At 41.8% G+C, this 17,020-nt stretch overlaps 1 protein-coding gene across 1 annotated transcript; it reads left to right on the top strand.

The window, feature by feature from the left end:
* The first annotated feature begins 1,676 nt into the window (after positions 1 to 1,676).
* On the top strand, positions 1,677 to 4,587 carry LOC109616574 (progranulin). The gene is made up of 5 exons (XM_034297063.1): positions 1,677 to 1,817; positions 2,037 to 2,156; positions 2,254 to 2,427; positions 4,066 to 4,257; positions 4,342 to 4,587. Exons 1-5 carry the CDS (start codon positions 1,677 to 1,679, stop codon positions 4,534 to 4,536), a joined length of 822 nt encoding a protein of 273 aa, XP_034152954.1. The 3' UTR covers positions 4,537 to 4,587.
* Positions 4,588 to 17,020: the final 12,433 nt, after the last annotated feature.

Here is a 17,020-nt window from a genome sequence, read left to right as displayed (position 1 = left end):
GTCAAAACCTACTAAAACTAACCCCACACAAAATCTGAGTTATTGAGTCAAAACCTACTAAAACTAACCCCACACAAAATCTGAGTTATTGTGTCAAACCTACTAAAACTAACCTCACACAAAATCTGAGTTATTGAGTCAAACCTACTAAAACTAACCCCACACAAAATCTGAGTTATTGTGTCAAACCTACTAAAACTAACCCCACACAAAATCTGAGTTATTGTGTCAAACCTACTAAAACTAACCCCACACAAAATCTGAGCTAGTGTGTCAAAACCTACTAAAACTAACCCCACACAAAATCTGAGTTATTGAGTCAAAACCTACTAAAACTAACCCCACACAAAATCTGAGTTATTGAGTCAAAACCTACTAAAACTAACCCCACACAAAATCTGAGTTATTGAGTCAAAACCTCCTAAACCTAACCCCACACAAAATCTGAGTTATTGAGTCAAAACCTACTAAAACTAACCCCACACAAAATCTGAGTTATTGAGTCAAAACCTACTAAAACTAACCCCACACAAAATCTGAGTTATTGAGTCACGATGGTCATAATAGTCCTGTTTAACTGAATCATTTGTCCCCTCTGTTTCTGTTATCTTGTAGTTTTGATTACCTGTTTGTTCTCTTGCCATTTGAAAGCATCTGAATCCATTTCCCTGGAGAAAGCATCCCAGTGAGTGAAAGAGCTTAGTGTTTATGCCATGCTTCTTACAACCTGACAGAAATATCTGCTCTGCAACACGAGTGAAAAGATATGATTGATTTCTTTTAGCATGTTAAGAGAATGCGATATGTTATTCCTGAATGTGGGTGTAGGTGGTGTCTTTGCCAGCATCAAAAAGTTGGTATACTATGGTATTTCAGTCTAAAAAAATTAAATAATGTCAGAAATATGTTTACATTTCAGTTAAGGGGAATAATGCAGAATATCTTCAATTTGTCAAAGCTCTTAAATTGCATGAATTAATTGTGCACATAACCTTTTCACTCAGAGAGAGCAGGGTCGAGCTAGCGTGAACACAGCGTCATCTGGTTACATTGTTCTCCCTCTACTAATGTGATTTGAAATCTGATGAAATTACGATTGTCTATGTGAAAAACGAATGTTGTGAACTGCGAAAACCCTACCTTGTGGAACGGCAATTGACAATTGTACAAAACATATACATTTTAAGTGATAAAGCTGCAGGTTTAAAATTTTACCATTTCTAACAATTCTTCCAAAATCATATCACTGTCTTGTCCAGCTTTTATTCTTTGATCCATGTAACTGTATTATGGCCATTTAGAGGTATTTAAACAATTAATGTAACAATTAATGTATCTCTATCACATTTTCAATCCACTAATATTTCGTCACAAAAATTATTGCGTGAAATAATGTGAAATTTCCCTCTCTGGTCTTGGCCTCTTCATAGTCAGTGGGATGATCTGTCGAAAAATGGGTGGAACAAATCAACCGCAAATAAATGAGCTGCATAAAAACACAGGTTTCGTTTGAGGAGTCACCATTTAAGTGGTTTTACACAGAAAGTCAAGCTGAGACCAACTTCAAGAAGTAAGTGAAACTGCCTTTTGAAATCATTCTGTAATTTGAATATGCTACTGACAACTTGACATGTAGAAAAGAGCTTCTGTTTCACTTATTCACTGACTGTCCTCAGATGTGGGGCATTGCTGTAGTGGTACTAGTGGTGACAGGTTCTGTCTCCTGCTACACCACCTGTCCTGATGGGAAAGTCTGCCCGGATCAGTCCAGCTGCTGTGTGACCAATGGAGAATATGCCTGTTGCCCCGTTCCCAGTGTGAGTATATGTCACATTTGACACCATAATTTTGAAGTTATTATTAGAACACTTTGTTAGGGCTGACTCAGGGAACTTCCAATGTAGTAAAGAAATTACAATGATATTAGTTTTTACTGTGAAGACATCACAGCCACTCCCTGATTACCTTTCTTGATGTATTTCCAAGCTTGCCTGACTGTTGCAAATAATGTTTGTATCCCGTTCCCATGCCTACAGAGTGATGACACTGCACTGGACATCTCTTTAGTGTGGTGTGACTCCAGAACTAGTTGCTCCGACGGTACCACCTGCTGTCGTCTAGCTTCAGGCAGTTGGGGCTGCTGCCCCTCTCCCCATGTGAGTTACCTAGACACTCTCTGCTTCAATGCAACACGATGAAAAGTGAAATGCAAACATTCCATGTTGTGTCATTAATTGATATCTGCTCCTCCAGGCTGTGTGCTGTAAGGATGGGCTGCACTGCTGCCCTTACGGTTATAGGTGTAGCAACCCCTTCACACAGTGTGTGAGATCTGATGGACTGAGGTACCCCTTTATTCCCAAGCAGACCTTTTCCGTGATCAAAGCCACCAAGGTCTCCAAGCCGGAGAATGAGGTCTCTGACAAGGTACCACAACATGCAACCTAGACAGCCAATACGAGCAAGAGGCCCTGTTTCCTTGCAGTTAATACAAAAGTCTTGTCCACAAGTAAACTAATAGTATCATTCATGATGTGTCCTTATTACAGTTTTTCTCAATAATTTTTGCTAATTTTTTTAAACAGTCTCAACATTCTCTAAACTGTAATTACAATCGTCCCAACTGTTTCATGGGAAATCACATCTCTATGGCATGTCTGCAGAATGTAGTAACTCATCGAAAACATTTAATTCATTCTTCAAAACCTAGTTATTGTGTCAATAAATTGGCCAGTGCCACCAAAATGAAATGTTTTGTGTGAGCCATACTGGTCAAAATGTTTAGATGTTTTTTCATCATGGCAGTCAATCCTGGAAATGTTTGTTTTATATAAATTTCAGTTTTGTTCTACTTTTTTGTCTAGCTGAATGCAGGTGTGTATCCCACTGAACTTTTTAGATAACAGTTTCAACGGTGTTAAAAAGTTTACTGGGAAAAGTGAATACTGTACAATTCTGTAGTACACAGAAAAAGGATATGCATATTTGTATGTACACAGTCAATTTAGTCATGTGTTATATGTAAACAGAAAATTCACTTTTGCATGTCAATTTTAACATACATCTTAAATATTAAGTCATATTTTGTGAGCTGAAAATTCACCACAAAATGACAAAAAAAAAACTGCATCAATGAAAAATCCTGCGGTAGTTCTGTAAAAAACAATGAATTGCACCTCCTCACGGTACGTAACTCTACAAGTTCCCATCTTCATGGTGGACATCCTGTCGCTCTTTTTGATTTGGCAAGAGATTTTCATCAACATCACATCTGATGTTTTCCCTTGCAAAGCACCGGGGAGGAAATCTCCTGGCGATTCCCATTTAATTTGTACGTCACCTGGCAGGTAGTTTGCAAATATAGCAGATATCACAAACATTTAATGTCATGGATATTTATGGAATATACATATATGTCTGACAGATTTTGATAATTGAATGGATAATTTTGCATGTGATGGCTCAAACTATGAATGAAAGTTCATAAGTTGTGAAGAGTATGACATTTTAGCTGAGAATCAAATCATGAGTTTTGATCAGCAAGCCATGTGCGTGTAGGTATTGTGCCTCTTGTAGACTGTAGTATTTACTCTTTTGCACACATGTGCCAAAACACGTGCAATTTGCTTAAATGAATGATAAATTCTAATCTGGTGTGAGCAAGAAACAAATTATTCAGAGATTTGAATTTATTGTTTTAAAAAAAGAAATCCTCATTCGAGAAATGAGCCAAAATGATTGATAAAAACTGTCAATGTTTTATTCATGTAATGAAATTACTATATTATTTATATTGTTGTTGCATTGTCAGAAGGGAACCATCAAGTAAGAATTTAATTGAATGGATCAAACATTCCTCCAAATTTTGATGTTAAAATATTTTAATCATAGCAAAATGTAGGGCGTCGCTACTTCCTGCAAATTTATTGAAACTTTTTCCAAATCGCTGTTCAACTATTTGACTGACTGTTATTGCTTTATTTAAAATTGTTAACATTGGTTGTTGATTACATAATTATTTTTTTACCTGGTGGGTTTGCTTTTTTTTATCTCGTTCTGATGAAGAGGACTGCAGAGGGAGTGATTTCCCCTTCCCTCCCCCTACTCCAGTCGTATGCTGTCCCTCTCCACAGAGATGATCCTCAACTGGACATCTCTGTCTCTTTAGTGTGGTGTGACTCCAGAACTAGTTGCCCCGACGGTACCACCTGCTGTCGTCTAGCTTCAGGCAGTTGGGGCTGCTGCCCCTTTCCCAGTGTGAGTTACCTAGACACTCTCTGATTGTATGCAACATGATGAAACATTCCATGTCGTGTCATTAATTGATATCTGCTCCTCCAGGGTGTGTGCTGTTGGGATGGGCTGCACTGCTGCCCTTACGGTTATAGGTGTACTGTTCCTATGCTCGGGTGTGTGAGATCTGATGGACTGAGGTACCCTTTTATTCCCAAGCAGACCTTTTCCGTGATCAAAGCCACCAAGGTCTCCAAGCCGGAGAATGAGGTCTCTGACGAGGTACCACAACATGCAACCTAGACAGCCAATACGAGCAAGAGGCCCTGTTTCCTTCCAATTAATAAAAAAACATTGTCCACAACTAATCATCATCTGTCATGTCCGTATTACATTTTTGATTTGTTCACTTTGTTCAACATATTTCTATTGTTTTTGCATTGCATTGAGTGAACCGACGAGTGAACATATTCACTTAGTTACTTTAGATACACTTACTATTATTAATATTGTTGTTGCAATATTCTTGAGAGATGGTCCATAGCTTGTGTATTCTGTTCATTCGACCAACTTGACATTCCATTTCAGAAATCTCTGGATGCCAGTTCCATAACAGAGTGATAGTTCATTATGGTCTCATCAGAGTCAGACATTTAGGCTGTTTGTTTGGAGGTCCCACAGACACAACTTGGTGGCCACTGACAAAGACCCACATGTTGTTAATGGAAATTCAACTGAGCCCCAGGAATCTGTTAAAAGTGAGATAGGACTGTTTTTAAGCCAAATAACCAAGACTTTGAAGATTGTCTCATTAATTATATTTAGCTTACCTAGTTTGTGATTGTACATTTTTTGTGAAACATTTGTCTTAGAATGGTAATAAAAGTCTAAGAATTGTTAACCATCTTCTAATTGGCAATTGCATGAAACAGACAACTAAATAAAGCACTGCATCTATCTGCTGGTTACCTTTATTGAGCCTTTGGGTTATAAAATGTAAGTTTATATATACCGTATATTAAAAGGTCCCAGCTAATCCCCTGAGCTGTTTAACTGTTACAAAATTCTAAGTAGAATCACTATCATACCTCAGTTATGAGTTATAAGTGAGTTTTTGATGACATGATGGGTTTTAATGACATGAGGGGTTTTGATGACATGAGGGGTTTTGATGACATGAGGGGTTTTGATGACATGAGGGATTTTAATGACATGAGGGGTTTTGATGACATGAGGGGTTTTGATGACATGAGGGGTTTTGATGACATGAGGGGTTTTGATGACATGAGGGGTTTTGATGACATCGGGCAGAAATTGAAGCATACATGACATAATTCACAATTTATGGGGACCCGTTTTGGCTCAACAGCATTACTTATTAATAGTATCCAACAAATGGGGACTGCATCTTTGTCTTCACTGCTGAAGTGTATAAAATTAAGCAATATTATGTTAAAATGTTGTTGGAATAGTGGAGTTTTTTTTTTTGGCTTTCTTTCCAACTTGAGTTTTGTGATGGTTTCGAAGGGTCTGTGATTGTCATCTTCTAGTCTTGGCTTTGTAATCGTGTATCTGCATGTTATGAATGATGGCTTTGAGAGGTTGTAATATGGATTCTTTCTCACCATGACTTGGCTTGTAATGTGATTTTCCAAAAGAAAATTTTCTATGACCACACAGTCCTTGAAACCAAATGGAGAACTAATGGGGAACCAACCAGATGATTCCACAATGACAGACTACATTTATATAGTTAGTTAATGTTAATAGTGTTTCTTAGGTGACCTGTTAATAAGACGAGCACAGATCTACTCCCCAATTCTATTATATTCTTGAAATAAAAAAGTTAGATTTTTTTTCAAACACTGAAACTCAAAATCAGTTATTGTCAGGATGAATGTTATTACCCAGGCTCAGGGCCGGCTGTAGCCTTTTGTGGTCCCTAGAGGTCAGGGCCCCCTAATGGTTCAGGGCCCTAAGCAACCTCGAATGTCTCTTATGCCTTAAACTGGCCCTGCCCAGGCTAGCAGAGAACAAGCAGTTGTATAATGGCTATGTAGCATGTCCAGTCCCCTTACTGAATCCAGGACTCATCCTGGCAGCCCGTATACTTAATGGTTTAACAGATAGAAAACCAGTTACCGTAATGTTCAATTACTTTATGAGGAAAATGTTATGCCATACCTAGCAGTAAAATAAATTGATGTCCTTAAGTGCTGAGCAGAGTACAAGAGGTGTGTTCGAAAGAGATCTTGTGCGTTCTTACTGTCAGTAACTTTATCTTCATCTTGAGGTAGAAATCATGTGATAAGTACTATGCCATTAACTATTAAAATGACTAAACACTTTCTATTTATTTTTTTAAAGTAAAGACAAAAGCCGCAGAGAAACATCACATTTGCATTGTTCTTAATCCATTTGCCAAAATAGAAATGATCTGCTTCTGCCATCAATAATTTCAGGGACAAATCCCAACAAAAAATGCCCCCTCCAAATTATTGTTTCATTATTTGTAATGAAACAATAATTTGATTTCCTTTGTCAGGACAGATGGTCCATTTTGACTATGTTCTGCATCTGGACTTGGCTCGCGGTCACAGTTTTAGTACGTGGGGTGGTACGTGTCAAAGTAACATCCACTTCAATGGCAGGACCCAAGGTTTCCCAGCAGAATATTGTCCAAAGCATCACACTGCCTCGCCAAACTTGCCTTCTTCCCATAACATCAGAGAAGGGAACCATGGTCAGAACATTGAAAGTTGGGAACAATCCCACCAGACCAAAAGGCTTGCTGGCAGTCAGGCCACCTCCATATATTCTCCAAATGCATTTTTTATCACAACCATTACAATTTTGCTGAAATAAAATGGGATGTTTATCCCATTTTCACCCCTTATTTCAATACTACTCTGACAGGATGACCCAGGGACACAAATCATTTCACAACATAATGGGTTGGCTCGTGGCATTTTTGTTTCTGGTACAAATTTTTTTTTTTACGTTTTAGTAATTTAGTAGATTCTATTTCAATCAGCGGCTTACGGTTAGTACAAACATTTTAAGATAGCTAGGTGGAACAACCTCTGCCAACCTCTGACTGATATATTGATTTTATTTTACCAGTCTCCTGGTCTGATGTATAGATTGGAAGGAAAGTAGCAATAGGCATAGCCAGTTTACAGTTATTCACATATACATGTATATGTTTATATTGCAATGTATTCTTCATTACTGTACTCAAGTACATCACTGTGTTTTACAGTCCTTGTGTCCATTTAAATTTTGTCTGATAAAAGGATTCAGGTAATTGAGATAATGTAATTTACAAAAACAACTATGGTAAATGGTAACGGTAATAACACTTTTACTGCCCTCACCCTGAGTTCTCGCCAGGGATGTCCTTGATCTGCCGGTCAAGGTTCAGCTAAACATTAATCAATCTCAAAAGGGGCTTGGTTGTCTGGGTTGTCCCCTGCTTGGTGTTGGGCATTGTGTCAGCCCAAAGCCCGGTCTGGAAGTGAGTAGATCCAAACTGGAAGTGGGGGGATCATTTCTAGAAGTGGGTGGATCCAATTTGCCATTCTGCTTAAAAACTGGTGTTTTGTTGAAATAGTGATGCTGTACACGTTTGCATACAGAATGTCAAGCAAAAAACATCTAGAAGACAAAAAGTAGGTAAAACTGATTTGAAATGTCCAGTATGAGTATATGAAACATAAAAGTTATTTATTCATGGGACTGAACTGGGGAACCCTGCAGATTCATGCTGTCTTTCATTTTTAGCCACTGGTTGAAAAAGCCACTCTTGAGTCATTAATATGCCAGTTGGCATTACCTAGAGTCCTGACAGGGCCCCCCCCTCGAAGGATGCCACCGGGCGGACCACCAGGGGCGTCGGGACGTCGCCTGTTGAAATCCCTAATGAAGGAGGCGTCTAGGATATGACCGCGGGGAATCCAGCACCTCTCTTCAGGCCCGTAACCCTCCCAGTCGACGAGGAACTGGAACCCCCGGCCCCTCCGTCGGGAGTCCAAAAGGCGGCGGACGGTGTAGACCGGACCCCCGTCGATGATGCGAGGAGGCGGAGGCCGAGGAGGCGGAGGCAGAAGGGAGCTGAGACAGACAGGCTTGAGCTGGGAGGTGTGGAAGACCAGGTGTACCTTCATGGTAGGCGGCAGTTTCAGACGGACACAAACAGGGTTAAAGACACGGTCGACCACAAAGGGACCCAGATAACGGGAGGAGAGTTTGCGGGAATCCGTTTTAACGGGAAGGTGCTTCGCCGACAACCAAACCTTGTCTCCGGGCGAGTAGACGGGGGCTGGGGTCCGTCGCCGGTCAGCTTGTCGTTTGTAGACATCGTTGTTGCGTAGCAGCGCCCCCCGTGCACGGTGCCAGGTCCGATGACACCGACGGATGTGGGACTGCACGGAGGGCACTGACAGGTCCTTCTCGTGAGCAGGGAACAAGGGGGGTTGGTAACCATATAGATTCTGAAACGGGGACATACCTGTGGCAGCTGTGGGAAGTGTGTTGTGGGCGTAAGCGACCCAGGGGAGTTGGGAGGACCAGTGAGTGGGGTCAGAGGAGGCCAGGCAGCGAAGGGTCGACTCCATCTTCTGGTTGGCCCTCTCTGCCTGGCCGTTCAACTGAGGGTGGTAGCCGGAAGACAGGCTGACCGAGGCCCCGATGGCGCGGCAGAATTCCTTCCACCCATTGGATGTGAATTGGGGACCTCGGTCGGACACCACATCTGAGGGCAGGCCATGGCGTTGAAAGACCTCTCTGACAAGAAGGTCTGCCATTTCACTGGCAGACGGGAGCTTGGGCAGAGGAATGTAGTAGGCATATTTCGTGAACCGGTCAACAACAGTTAATATCACAGTGTTACCGTCAGAGGGGGGTAATCCGGTAACAAAGTCCAAGGACAGGTGGGACCAAGGACGTTTCGGGACAGGCAGGGGGTATAGTTGACCGGAACTTGGCTGGTTGGAACCTTTGTTGAGAGCACAGGTGGGACAAGAAGTAACCTCCTATTGAGAAATGCTTTGGTGTGGCCGATGCCAGAGTGGCAAGTCAGATGGGAAGCATGGGCCCATTTCAACACTGTAGGACGGAGGGCATTGTGAACGTATAGGAGGCCAGGAGGTACGTTACCGGGGCCAGGGTTGTTTTTGAGTGCTGCTCTTATGTCCTCCTCCACCTTCCAGGTGATGGTACCGATGACGCACTGGCTGGGGAGGACGGTATCAGGTGTTCGGGAAACAAACTCCTCCTTGTCATAAACCCGGGATAGGGCGTCGGGTTTCCCGTTCTTGGAACCGGGCCTGAAGGTTATGGAAAAGGAAAAACGTGCAAAAAACAATGCCCACCTGGCTTGACGGGAGTTGAGGCGTTTTGCCGTCCTGATGTATTCTAGATTCTTGTGATCCGTCCAAACAATGAAGGGGTGTTCAGCCCCCTCCAGCCAGTGACGCCATTCCTCTAATGCAGCCTTGACTGCCAGCAACTCCCGGTTACCGACGTCATAGTTCCTCTCCGCAGGTGACAACCTGGTGGACAAAAAGGCACAGGGATGCACCTTACCATTCACAGCGGAGCGTTGGGACAGCACCGCCCCGATACCAGTCTCTGATGCGTCGACCTCTGGTGGGATCGGGTTGGGCCAGAATGGGCGCAGAGGTGAAACGCCTCTTTAAGTCCTGGAAAGCAGTGTCTGCCATGGGCGTCCAGATGAAAGGATGGAGTGTTGAGGTAAGCGCTGTCAGGGGAGAAGCTTACGGATGAACCTCCTATAAAAATTAGCGAAACCCAGAAAGGACTGGAGTTGCTTACAGGTCTCCGGGGTTGGCCAATTTAGGACAGCGGTGACTTTGGTGTTGTCCATCTTGATCTTGCCCTCCTCAACGATGAAGCCCAAAAAGGAGGTGGAACGGGTGTGAAAAAGGCACTTCTCCGCCATCGACATACAACCGATTCTCCTGTAGGCGTTGTAACACCTGTCTAACATGGCGGGCATGGGTGGCTAGGTCGGGAGAAAAAATAAGAATGTCATCCAGATATACAAACACAAACAGTCCAAGAAAATCCCGCAAGACGTCGTTAACAAACTGTTGAAAAACAGCAGGGGCGTTGGTGAGGCCAAACGGCATAACGAGGTACTCGAAATGACCAAAAGGGGTGTTAAAACCTGTTAGCCCCTCGTCACCCTCCTTCATCCGTATAAGGTGGTAGGCATTCCTTAGATCCAGCTTGGTAAAGATACTAGACCCCTGTAGAGAATCGAAGGAGTTCATCAATGGTAGAGGATATTTGTTTTTGACGGTGATGTCATTGAGACCTCGGAAATCTATACACGGGCGGAGTCCCCCATCTTTCTTTCCCACAAAGAAAAAACCCGCCCCCAGAGGTGACGACGAAGGGCGAATATGACCAGCTGACAAGGACGCATGAATGTAGTTCTCGAGTGCCTCTCACTCAGGCTTAGACACGCTATACAGTTTGGGCTTGGGAAATGTGACATTGGATAATAACTGTATAGAGCAGTCATACGGACGGTGGGGTGGTAGTTCTAGGGTATGGTCTTTACTCAATACCTCCTCCAAATCGTGATACTCAGAGGACACAGCAGACAGGTCTACAGGGGGTATGTATCTCTTGGTTTTGTCGGTGGCCGGGGAACAGGCTGACGTCAGGCATGAGGCGTGACAAGTCGGACTCCACTTGGTAACACAACCGGTGGCCCAGTCGACAACAGGATTGTGCTTAACAAGCCATGTGTGCCCTAATATAACGGATTTATGAGGTGACGAAATAACCAGGAATGCAATGGACTCGAAATGGTTACCAGATAGCTGTAAGCAGATATGCTGTGTCTTATTGGTGATATGGGAAATAAGCCATCCGTCTACGGTCCGGGCATCAATGCTTTTCGTCAGAGTGAGTGTAGGTAATCCCAATTGGTGAACGAGCTCTTGATCGATAAAGCTATCGTCCGCCCCAGAGTCGAGTAAGGCATGACATGGAGTGGATTGTCCGGTATAGTGGATTATGGCAGGAAATGTTGTGCATGGTCTGGAGGAGGGCCCTGATGTATCGTGGCTCGCAAGGGTGGTCCCTACGTCCTGCGAGCCCGGTAGTTTCCCGGTCTAACAGGACAAGATGATAAAAATTATCGGATTCCCCACAATATAAACAGCTCTTATTTTCCATGCGCCTCCTCCTTTCAGCCTCGGTAAGGTGAGACCGGCCGAGTTGCATGGGTTCCAGCTCGAGTGCAGTGGAGTGAGGTGTAGACGGCTCCGTGTTGGTACTCCCAGCGCTCTGATAAACACCGACAGCCCATTTTGGAACGCTGCCTGAAGTGCTTCGACATCCCAGCCGCTCTCTACAGCTAGGATATGGAAGGAGATCGAGAAGTCTGCAACGCTGTTAGCTCCCTGTTTGATGTTCATCAAACGTCTGGAAGCCTGTTTACCAACAGTGGAGTGGTCAAATACTTTTTTAATCTCCGTAGTGAATGAGGCGTATGACTCACCTCCTAGCTCCAACTTCTCCCAAACGGCTGCAGCCCACCTCAATGCCTCTCCTCCGAGCAGGCTGACAACGAAGGCAATCTTAGATCACTCTGTGGCGTAGGTACGGGGCTGCTGATCGAAAACCAGGCCACAATGCAACAAAAAGGTGCGACAACCCTCCACATTCCCTTCATACCTTGCAGAAGGAGATACCCAGGGTTCACGGACAACGTCAAGTCGGGGTGAGGGTTGAACAGGAGCGACTGGTGCTGGAGGAGCTGGAACGATAGGAGCGGGTGTGTTAAACTGCTGTCTCATTGAAGCCAGGTCGGTCGACAGGTCCCGGAGTGTCGATATTATCTCTTGGAGGGCAGTACTGTGAGAACCCAACATATTCTCCTCAGTCATTGCTTTAAAGCAGTATTTCATAATCCTGGTCATCGGGAACCAATGGGGTGCACGATTTTGTTTTTGGCCAAGCACTCACACACCTGATTCAAATTTTGCCCCACACACTAGATTGACGTAATCAACCTGTCATCAAGCCTTTAGTTTGAATCAGGTCACATCTGTTAGGGATCTGACGGAGAAGAGAGACTGGTTTCTGTTTTAGGATTTCTATGAATCTTTTTTGTAGAATATACTTTCATTTCACTGTTACTGCAGATGCTGTATGTGGACATTTTCTCAAATTACAACAGAACAATTCCATATATTGAAAATACTCTTTATATATTCAATTTAATTAATTAAAACATACACTCACCGAAAGGATTATTAGGAACACCATACTAATACTGTGTTCGACCCCCTTTCATCTTCAGAACTGCCTTAATTCTACGTGGCATTGATTCAACAAGATGCTGAAAGCATTCTTTAGAAATGTTGGCCCATATTAATAGGATAGCATCTTGCAGTTGATGGAGATTTGTGGGATGCACATCCAGGGCACAAAGCTCCCGTTCCACCACATCCCAAAGATGGTCTATTGGGTTCAGATCTGGTGACTGTGGGGGCCATTTCTGTACAGTGAACTCATTGTCATGTTCAAAAAACCAATTTGAAATGATTCGAGCTTTGTGACATGGTGCATTATCCTGCTGGAAGTAGCCATCAGAGGACGGGTACATGGTGGTCATAAAGGGATGGACATGGTCAGAAACAATGCTCAGGTAGGCCGTGGCATTTAAACGATGCCCAATTGGCACTAAGGGGCCTAAAGTGTGCCAAGAAAACATCCCCCACACCATTACACCACCACCACCAGCCTGCACAGTGATAACAAGTGATTACGCCAAATTCTGACTCTACCATCTGAATGTCTCAACAGAAATCGAGACTCATCAGACCAGGCAACATTCTTCCCGTTTTCAACTGTCCAATTTTGGTGAGCTCATGCAAATTGTAGCCTCTTTTTCCTATTTGTAGTGTAGATGAGTGGTACCCGGTGGGGTCTTCTGCTGTTGTAGCCCATCCGCCTCAAGGTTGTGCGTGTTGTGGCTTCACAAATGCTTTGCTGCATACCTCGGTTGTAACGAGTGGTTATTTCAGTCAAAGTTGCTCTTCTATCAGCTTGAATCAGTCGGCCCATTCTCCTCTGACCTCTAGCATCAACAAGGCATTTTCCCCCAAAGGACTGCCGCATACTGGATGTTTTTCCCTTTTCACACCATTCTTTGTAAACCCTAGAAATGGTTGTGCGTGAAAATCCCAGTAACTGAGCAGATTGTGAAATACTCAGACCGGCCCGTCTGGCAACAACAACCATGCCACGCTCAAAATTGCTTAAATCACCTTTCTTTCCCATTCTGACATTCAGTTTGGAGTTCAGGAGATTGTCTTGACCAGGACCACACCCCTAAATGCATTGAAGCAACTGCCATGTGATTGGTTGATTAGATAATTGCATTAATGAGAAATTGAACAGGTGTTCCTAATAATCCTTTAGGTGAGTGTATATATTGTACACAGGCACACACACATACAAACCCTATTTCTGGGGATACTTAAAAAGACTGTTGTTTTCTCTTCATTTCCTAGGTCCCATTGAAACCACATCACTGACATTTACAGCGGCTTACAGAATTCACTGTGACTGAAAATTCAACTGGCCTCCAGAAACTGTCACAGCAAGGAAAACTTGGACCAGAACCAACAAAACAAGATCAACCAGATGTTTTTATTTGAATTATAATGAACTGCTGATGATGGATAATAAATATACTTTCAAGCATTTTATCAATCTACTTGCTGCTTTCATGGAGCTGTATCCTAAAGAAAAACTTGTGGTTTACAGTTTTTACTAACTATTCAGAGGAAATATTATCCCAAAACAAGACCCTTTAGCATAGAAATTGTGTCTTATTCAAAACATATTTTTGGGTGGTTCTTTGAAACCTATAAAATCCAAAAACATTAAGAAAATTATACTTAGGTTGTATACATTTAGGAGAAATGTAGTAAAATTTCACTTGTGTATCCAAGAAATTAATTGATACAAACTAAATTTTAATAAACCCCTGCTGGTTAAAAAAACATATTCTCCAGAGGGACTAGAATGCAAATAGGTGAATGGAATGAATACTGGGGAGGGTAATGCAGGTATTCACTATGTTTTCAAACAACAGGGAACTAAATTGGTTCTAAAAATTATTTTGCCATTAATGAACACACAAGACCCCACAATGACAAAGCAAAAAACTCATTTGTAGAAATTTGTGTGAATTTCTTAAAAATGAAATCTCACATGCATAAATACTCATTACTTTGACATACCAAACTGAACTCAGGTCCATCCTGTGATCATCCTGTGATTATTCTGTGATTATCCTGTGACCATCCTGTGGCAAATTCAATTATCTGGACATGATTCTCACACCAGGTTGTAAAAATATTGGTGACCAAGAACATAATGTCAACTCAAACAGAACTTCAAAGTTTCTCAAAAATAGTAAGTGAACCTTCCAGAAGGACGATCATCGCTGCAGCACCGTAACACTCAGGCCTTTATGGTAGAGTGGCTGGATAGAATTCACTCCTAAATAAAAGGCATCTTTAGTCTGATGAGACCATGAATTGAAATATTATGTTTGAATGCAAAGCTCTAGGGACCCCTACGTAATCCATAAAGGCACTGCAAATCTCGCTCTAGACCTTCAATGGCTCAGTGGCTTAAGCTGTGTGTTTATGGTGGGAAGGGGTGAAGATAAAAGTTAAAATGAAGAGTATTAGATATGCAAAGCATCAGGTTTTTCTGGTTCAGCAAAGGGAAAAGCTTTTAACACGAAAGATGTCGTGGGAGCTGAGAAAGGCAGACGATGATCTGAATTATGATGTGGCAAATTATTTAAGAATACATGCAGAGCTGGGTTGTTATGAGAAAAACAAATGTTTGGGCGCTATTGTTAGAAGTAGGGCACAGTACGCATTGGACCCATACAGAAAATAAATGTATTTTAAATATATTTTTGAATACATTTGGAAAATATATTTCCAAACACATTTGGAAAATATATTCCTGAATACATTTGGTAAATATATGTTAAAATGTTTGAAATTGACCGCTAAAATATATCAGACAATTGCCAAGGTGGCATTTTGAACCTGTGACCTTAAGTTCTAAAGTCAGGAGAACTAACCACTACACCAAACAAGACCAGGATGAAAGGAAAGGCAAGTAGTGGTATTACAAAGTTTACTTTAGTAAATTAGACTATTTTTGTGACTAAGATGAAATGTATTTTGGTAATGTACACATCTAAAAAATTTGCTTCAACACCTAAATGTGATATAAAAGATACGTCGGTAATTACATTTCATAATTTTACTTTCACAGGACCTGGAATATGCATTTTAATATGGGCTTAAAAATAAATTTAATAAAATTGTAATGAGAGCATTGTTGACAGTGAAATACATTTGGACAAAACTGAAATGTATTTATACATTTTCAAATACATTTCGGAATAATAGCTGAAATGTATTTTAAATATAATTAAATGTATTTATACATTTTTAAATACATTTCAGAATAAAAGGTGAAATACATTTTTATACCTGAAATGTATTTTGAATAAAGATAAATGTATGTATAAATTTTTTAATACATTTCAGAATAAAAGGTGAAATACATTTTGATACCTGAAATGTATTTGACATATATTCAGCATACATTCTACATACATTTTGCATTGCAAAAATATATTTAAAATACATTTATTTTCCATGAGGGGAGGGGGAGAAGTGCACATATTTTTGGGGGGTATGGAGAACAGGAGGCAAAGTCAGGGGTATATTGTGGAACTGAAGAATGAAAGGGATGGGAAGGTAAGGGATTTTGTAGAAATTCTGGATACTGTTGAGTCCTTCTACAGGAAACTTTATAAAAGAGGGGTGTTGATCAAGTGTGTGTTGAAAAGGTTTTAAATGGGGTCAGTGCCAGTTTGTCGCCAGAAGTTAGCCTGATGGGGATGGGGAGATGGGGAGATTGTGATGGGGAGATTGTACTTTGTGAAATAGAAGGTGCGATTGGGAAAGCAAAGGGGAATGGGAGTCCGGGCTTAGATGGTTTGACAACAGATTTTTATAAATGCTTTGTAGGGATCATAGTGCCCATTTTGTTGAAGGTTTTTCACTACATGGAGCAGCACAGAGTATTACCAGACTCTGGTTATGTCGATGGGGTTGATTAAAATATTGTTTAAAGAGAAGGGAAGTAGGTTAGAGTTGGCTAATTACAGGCCAATTAGTCTTTTGAATTCTGACTATAAGATTCTCACAAAAGTTTTGGCGAATAAGATGAAAAGTGTGGTGGGTAGTATCATCACATCAACACAAGCCTATGGTGTTCCAGGGAGGGATGTTGCAGATGTGATTTGTACGATTAGAGATGTTGTTCATCACATGACAAGGGTGGGGGGTGTGGTGTTGAGTTTAGATTAGATTTAAATAAAGCCTTTGATAGGGTGGAGCATGGGTACCTGTTGCAGACTATGAAAAGGTTTGGGTTTGGGCAGAAGTTTGTGTAATAGATTAACCTTCTGTATAGTGGTGCTAAAAGCTGTGTCAAATGTAATGGGGTCTTGACTGATACGTTTCCTGTAGAGAGGTCGGTGAGACAGGGATGTCCTTTGTCTGCGTTATTGTATAGTGTCTCGACAGAACCTTTGGCAGCATTGCTTGAGGAGAATGAAGGGATAAAGGGGGTTGAATTGCCAGGAGGGGGTGTCAGTGTCCTACACCAGTATGCAGATGACACCACGTGTACGGTG

This window comes from Esox lucius, chromosome 14 (genome assembly GCF_011004845.1).
Source record: "Esox lucius isolate fEsoLuc1 chromosome 14, fEsoLuc1.pri, whole genome shotgun sequence".
In the NCBI taxonomy this organism is placed as follows: Eukaryota; Metazoa; Chordata; class Actinopteri; order Esociformes; family Esocidae; genus Esox; species Esox lucius.
Note: the sequence above shows the minus strand (reverse complement) of the source record. Positions and strands in the feature narration are given on the sequence as shown.

What these genes read in the sequence shown, in the direction of transcription:
- LOC109616574 (XM_034297063.1), top strand. Translation starts at nt 1,677, where the DNA reads ATGTGGGGCATTGCTGTAGTGGTACTAGTGGTGACAGGTTCTGTCTCC. An exon ending in CCTGTTGCCCCGTTCCCAGT is followed by an intron (nt 1,818 to 2,036) that starts GTGAGTATATGT and finishes CCATGCCTACAG; the next exon opens with AGTGATGACACTGCACTGGA. An exon ending in GCTGCTGCCCCTTTCCCAGT is followed by an intron (nt 4,258 to 4,341) that starts GTGAGTTACCTA and finishes CTGCTCCTCCAG; the next exon opens with GGTGTGTGCTGTTGGGATGG.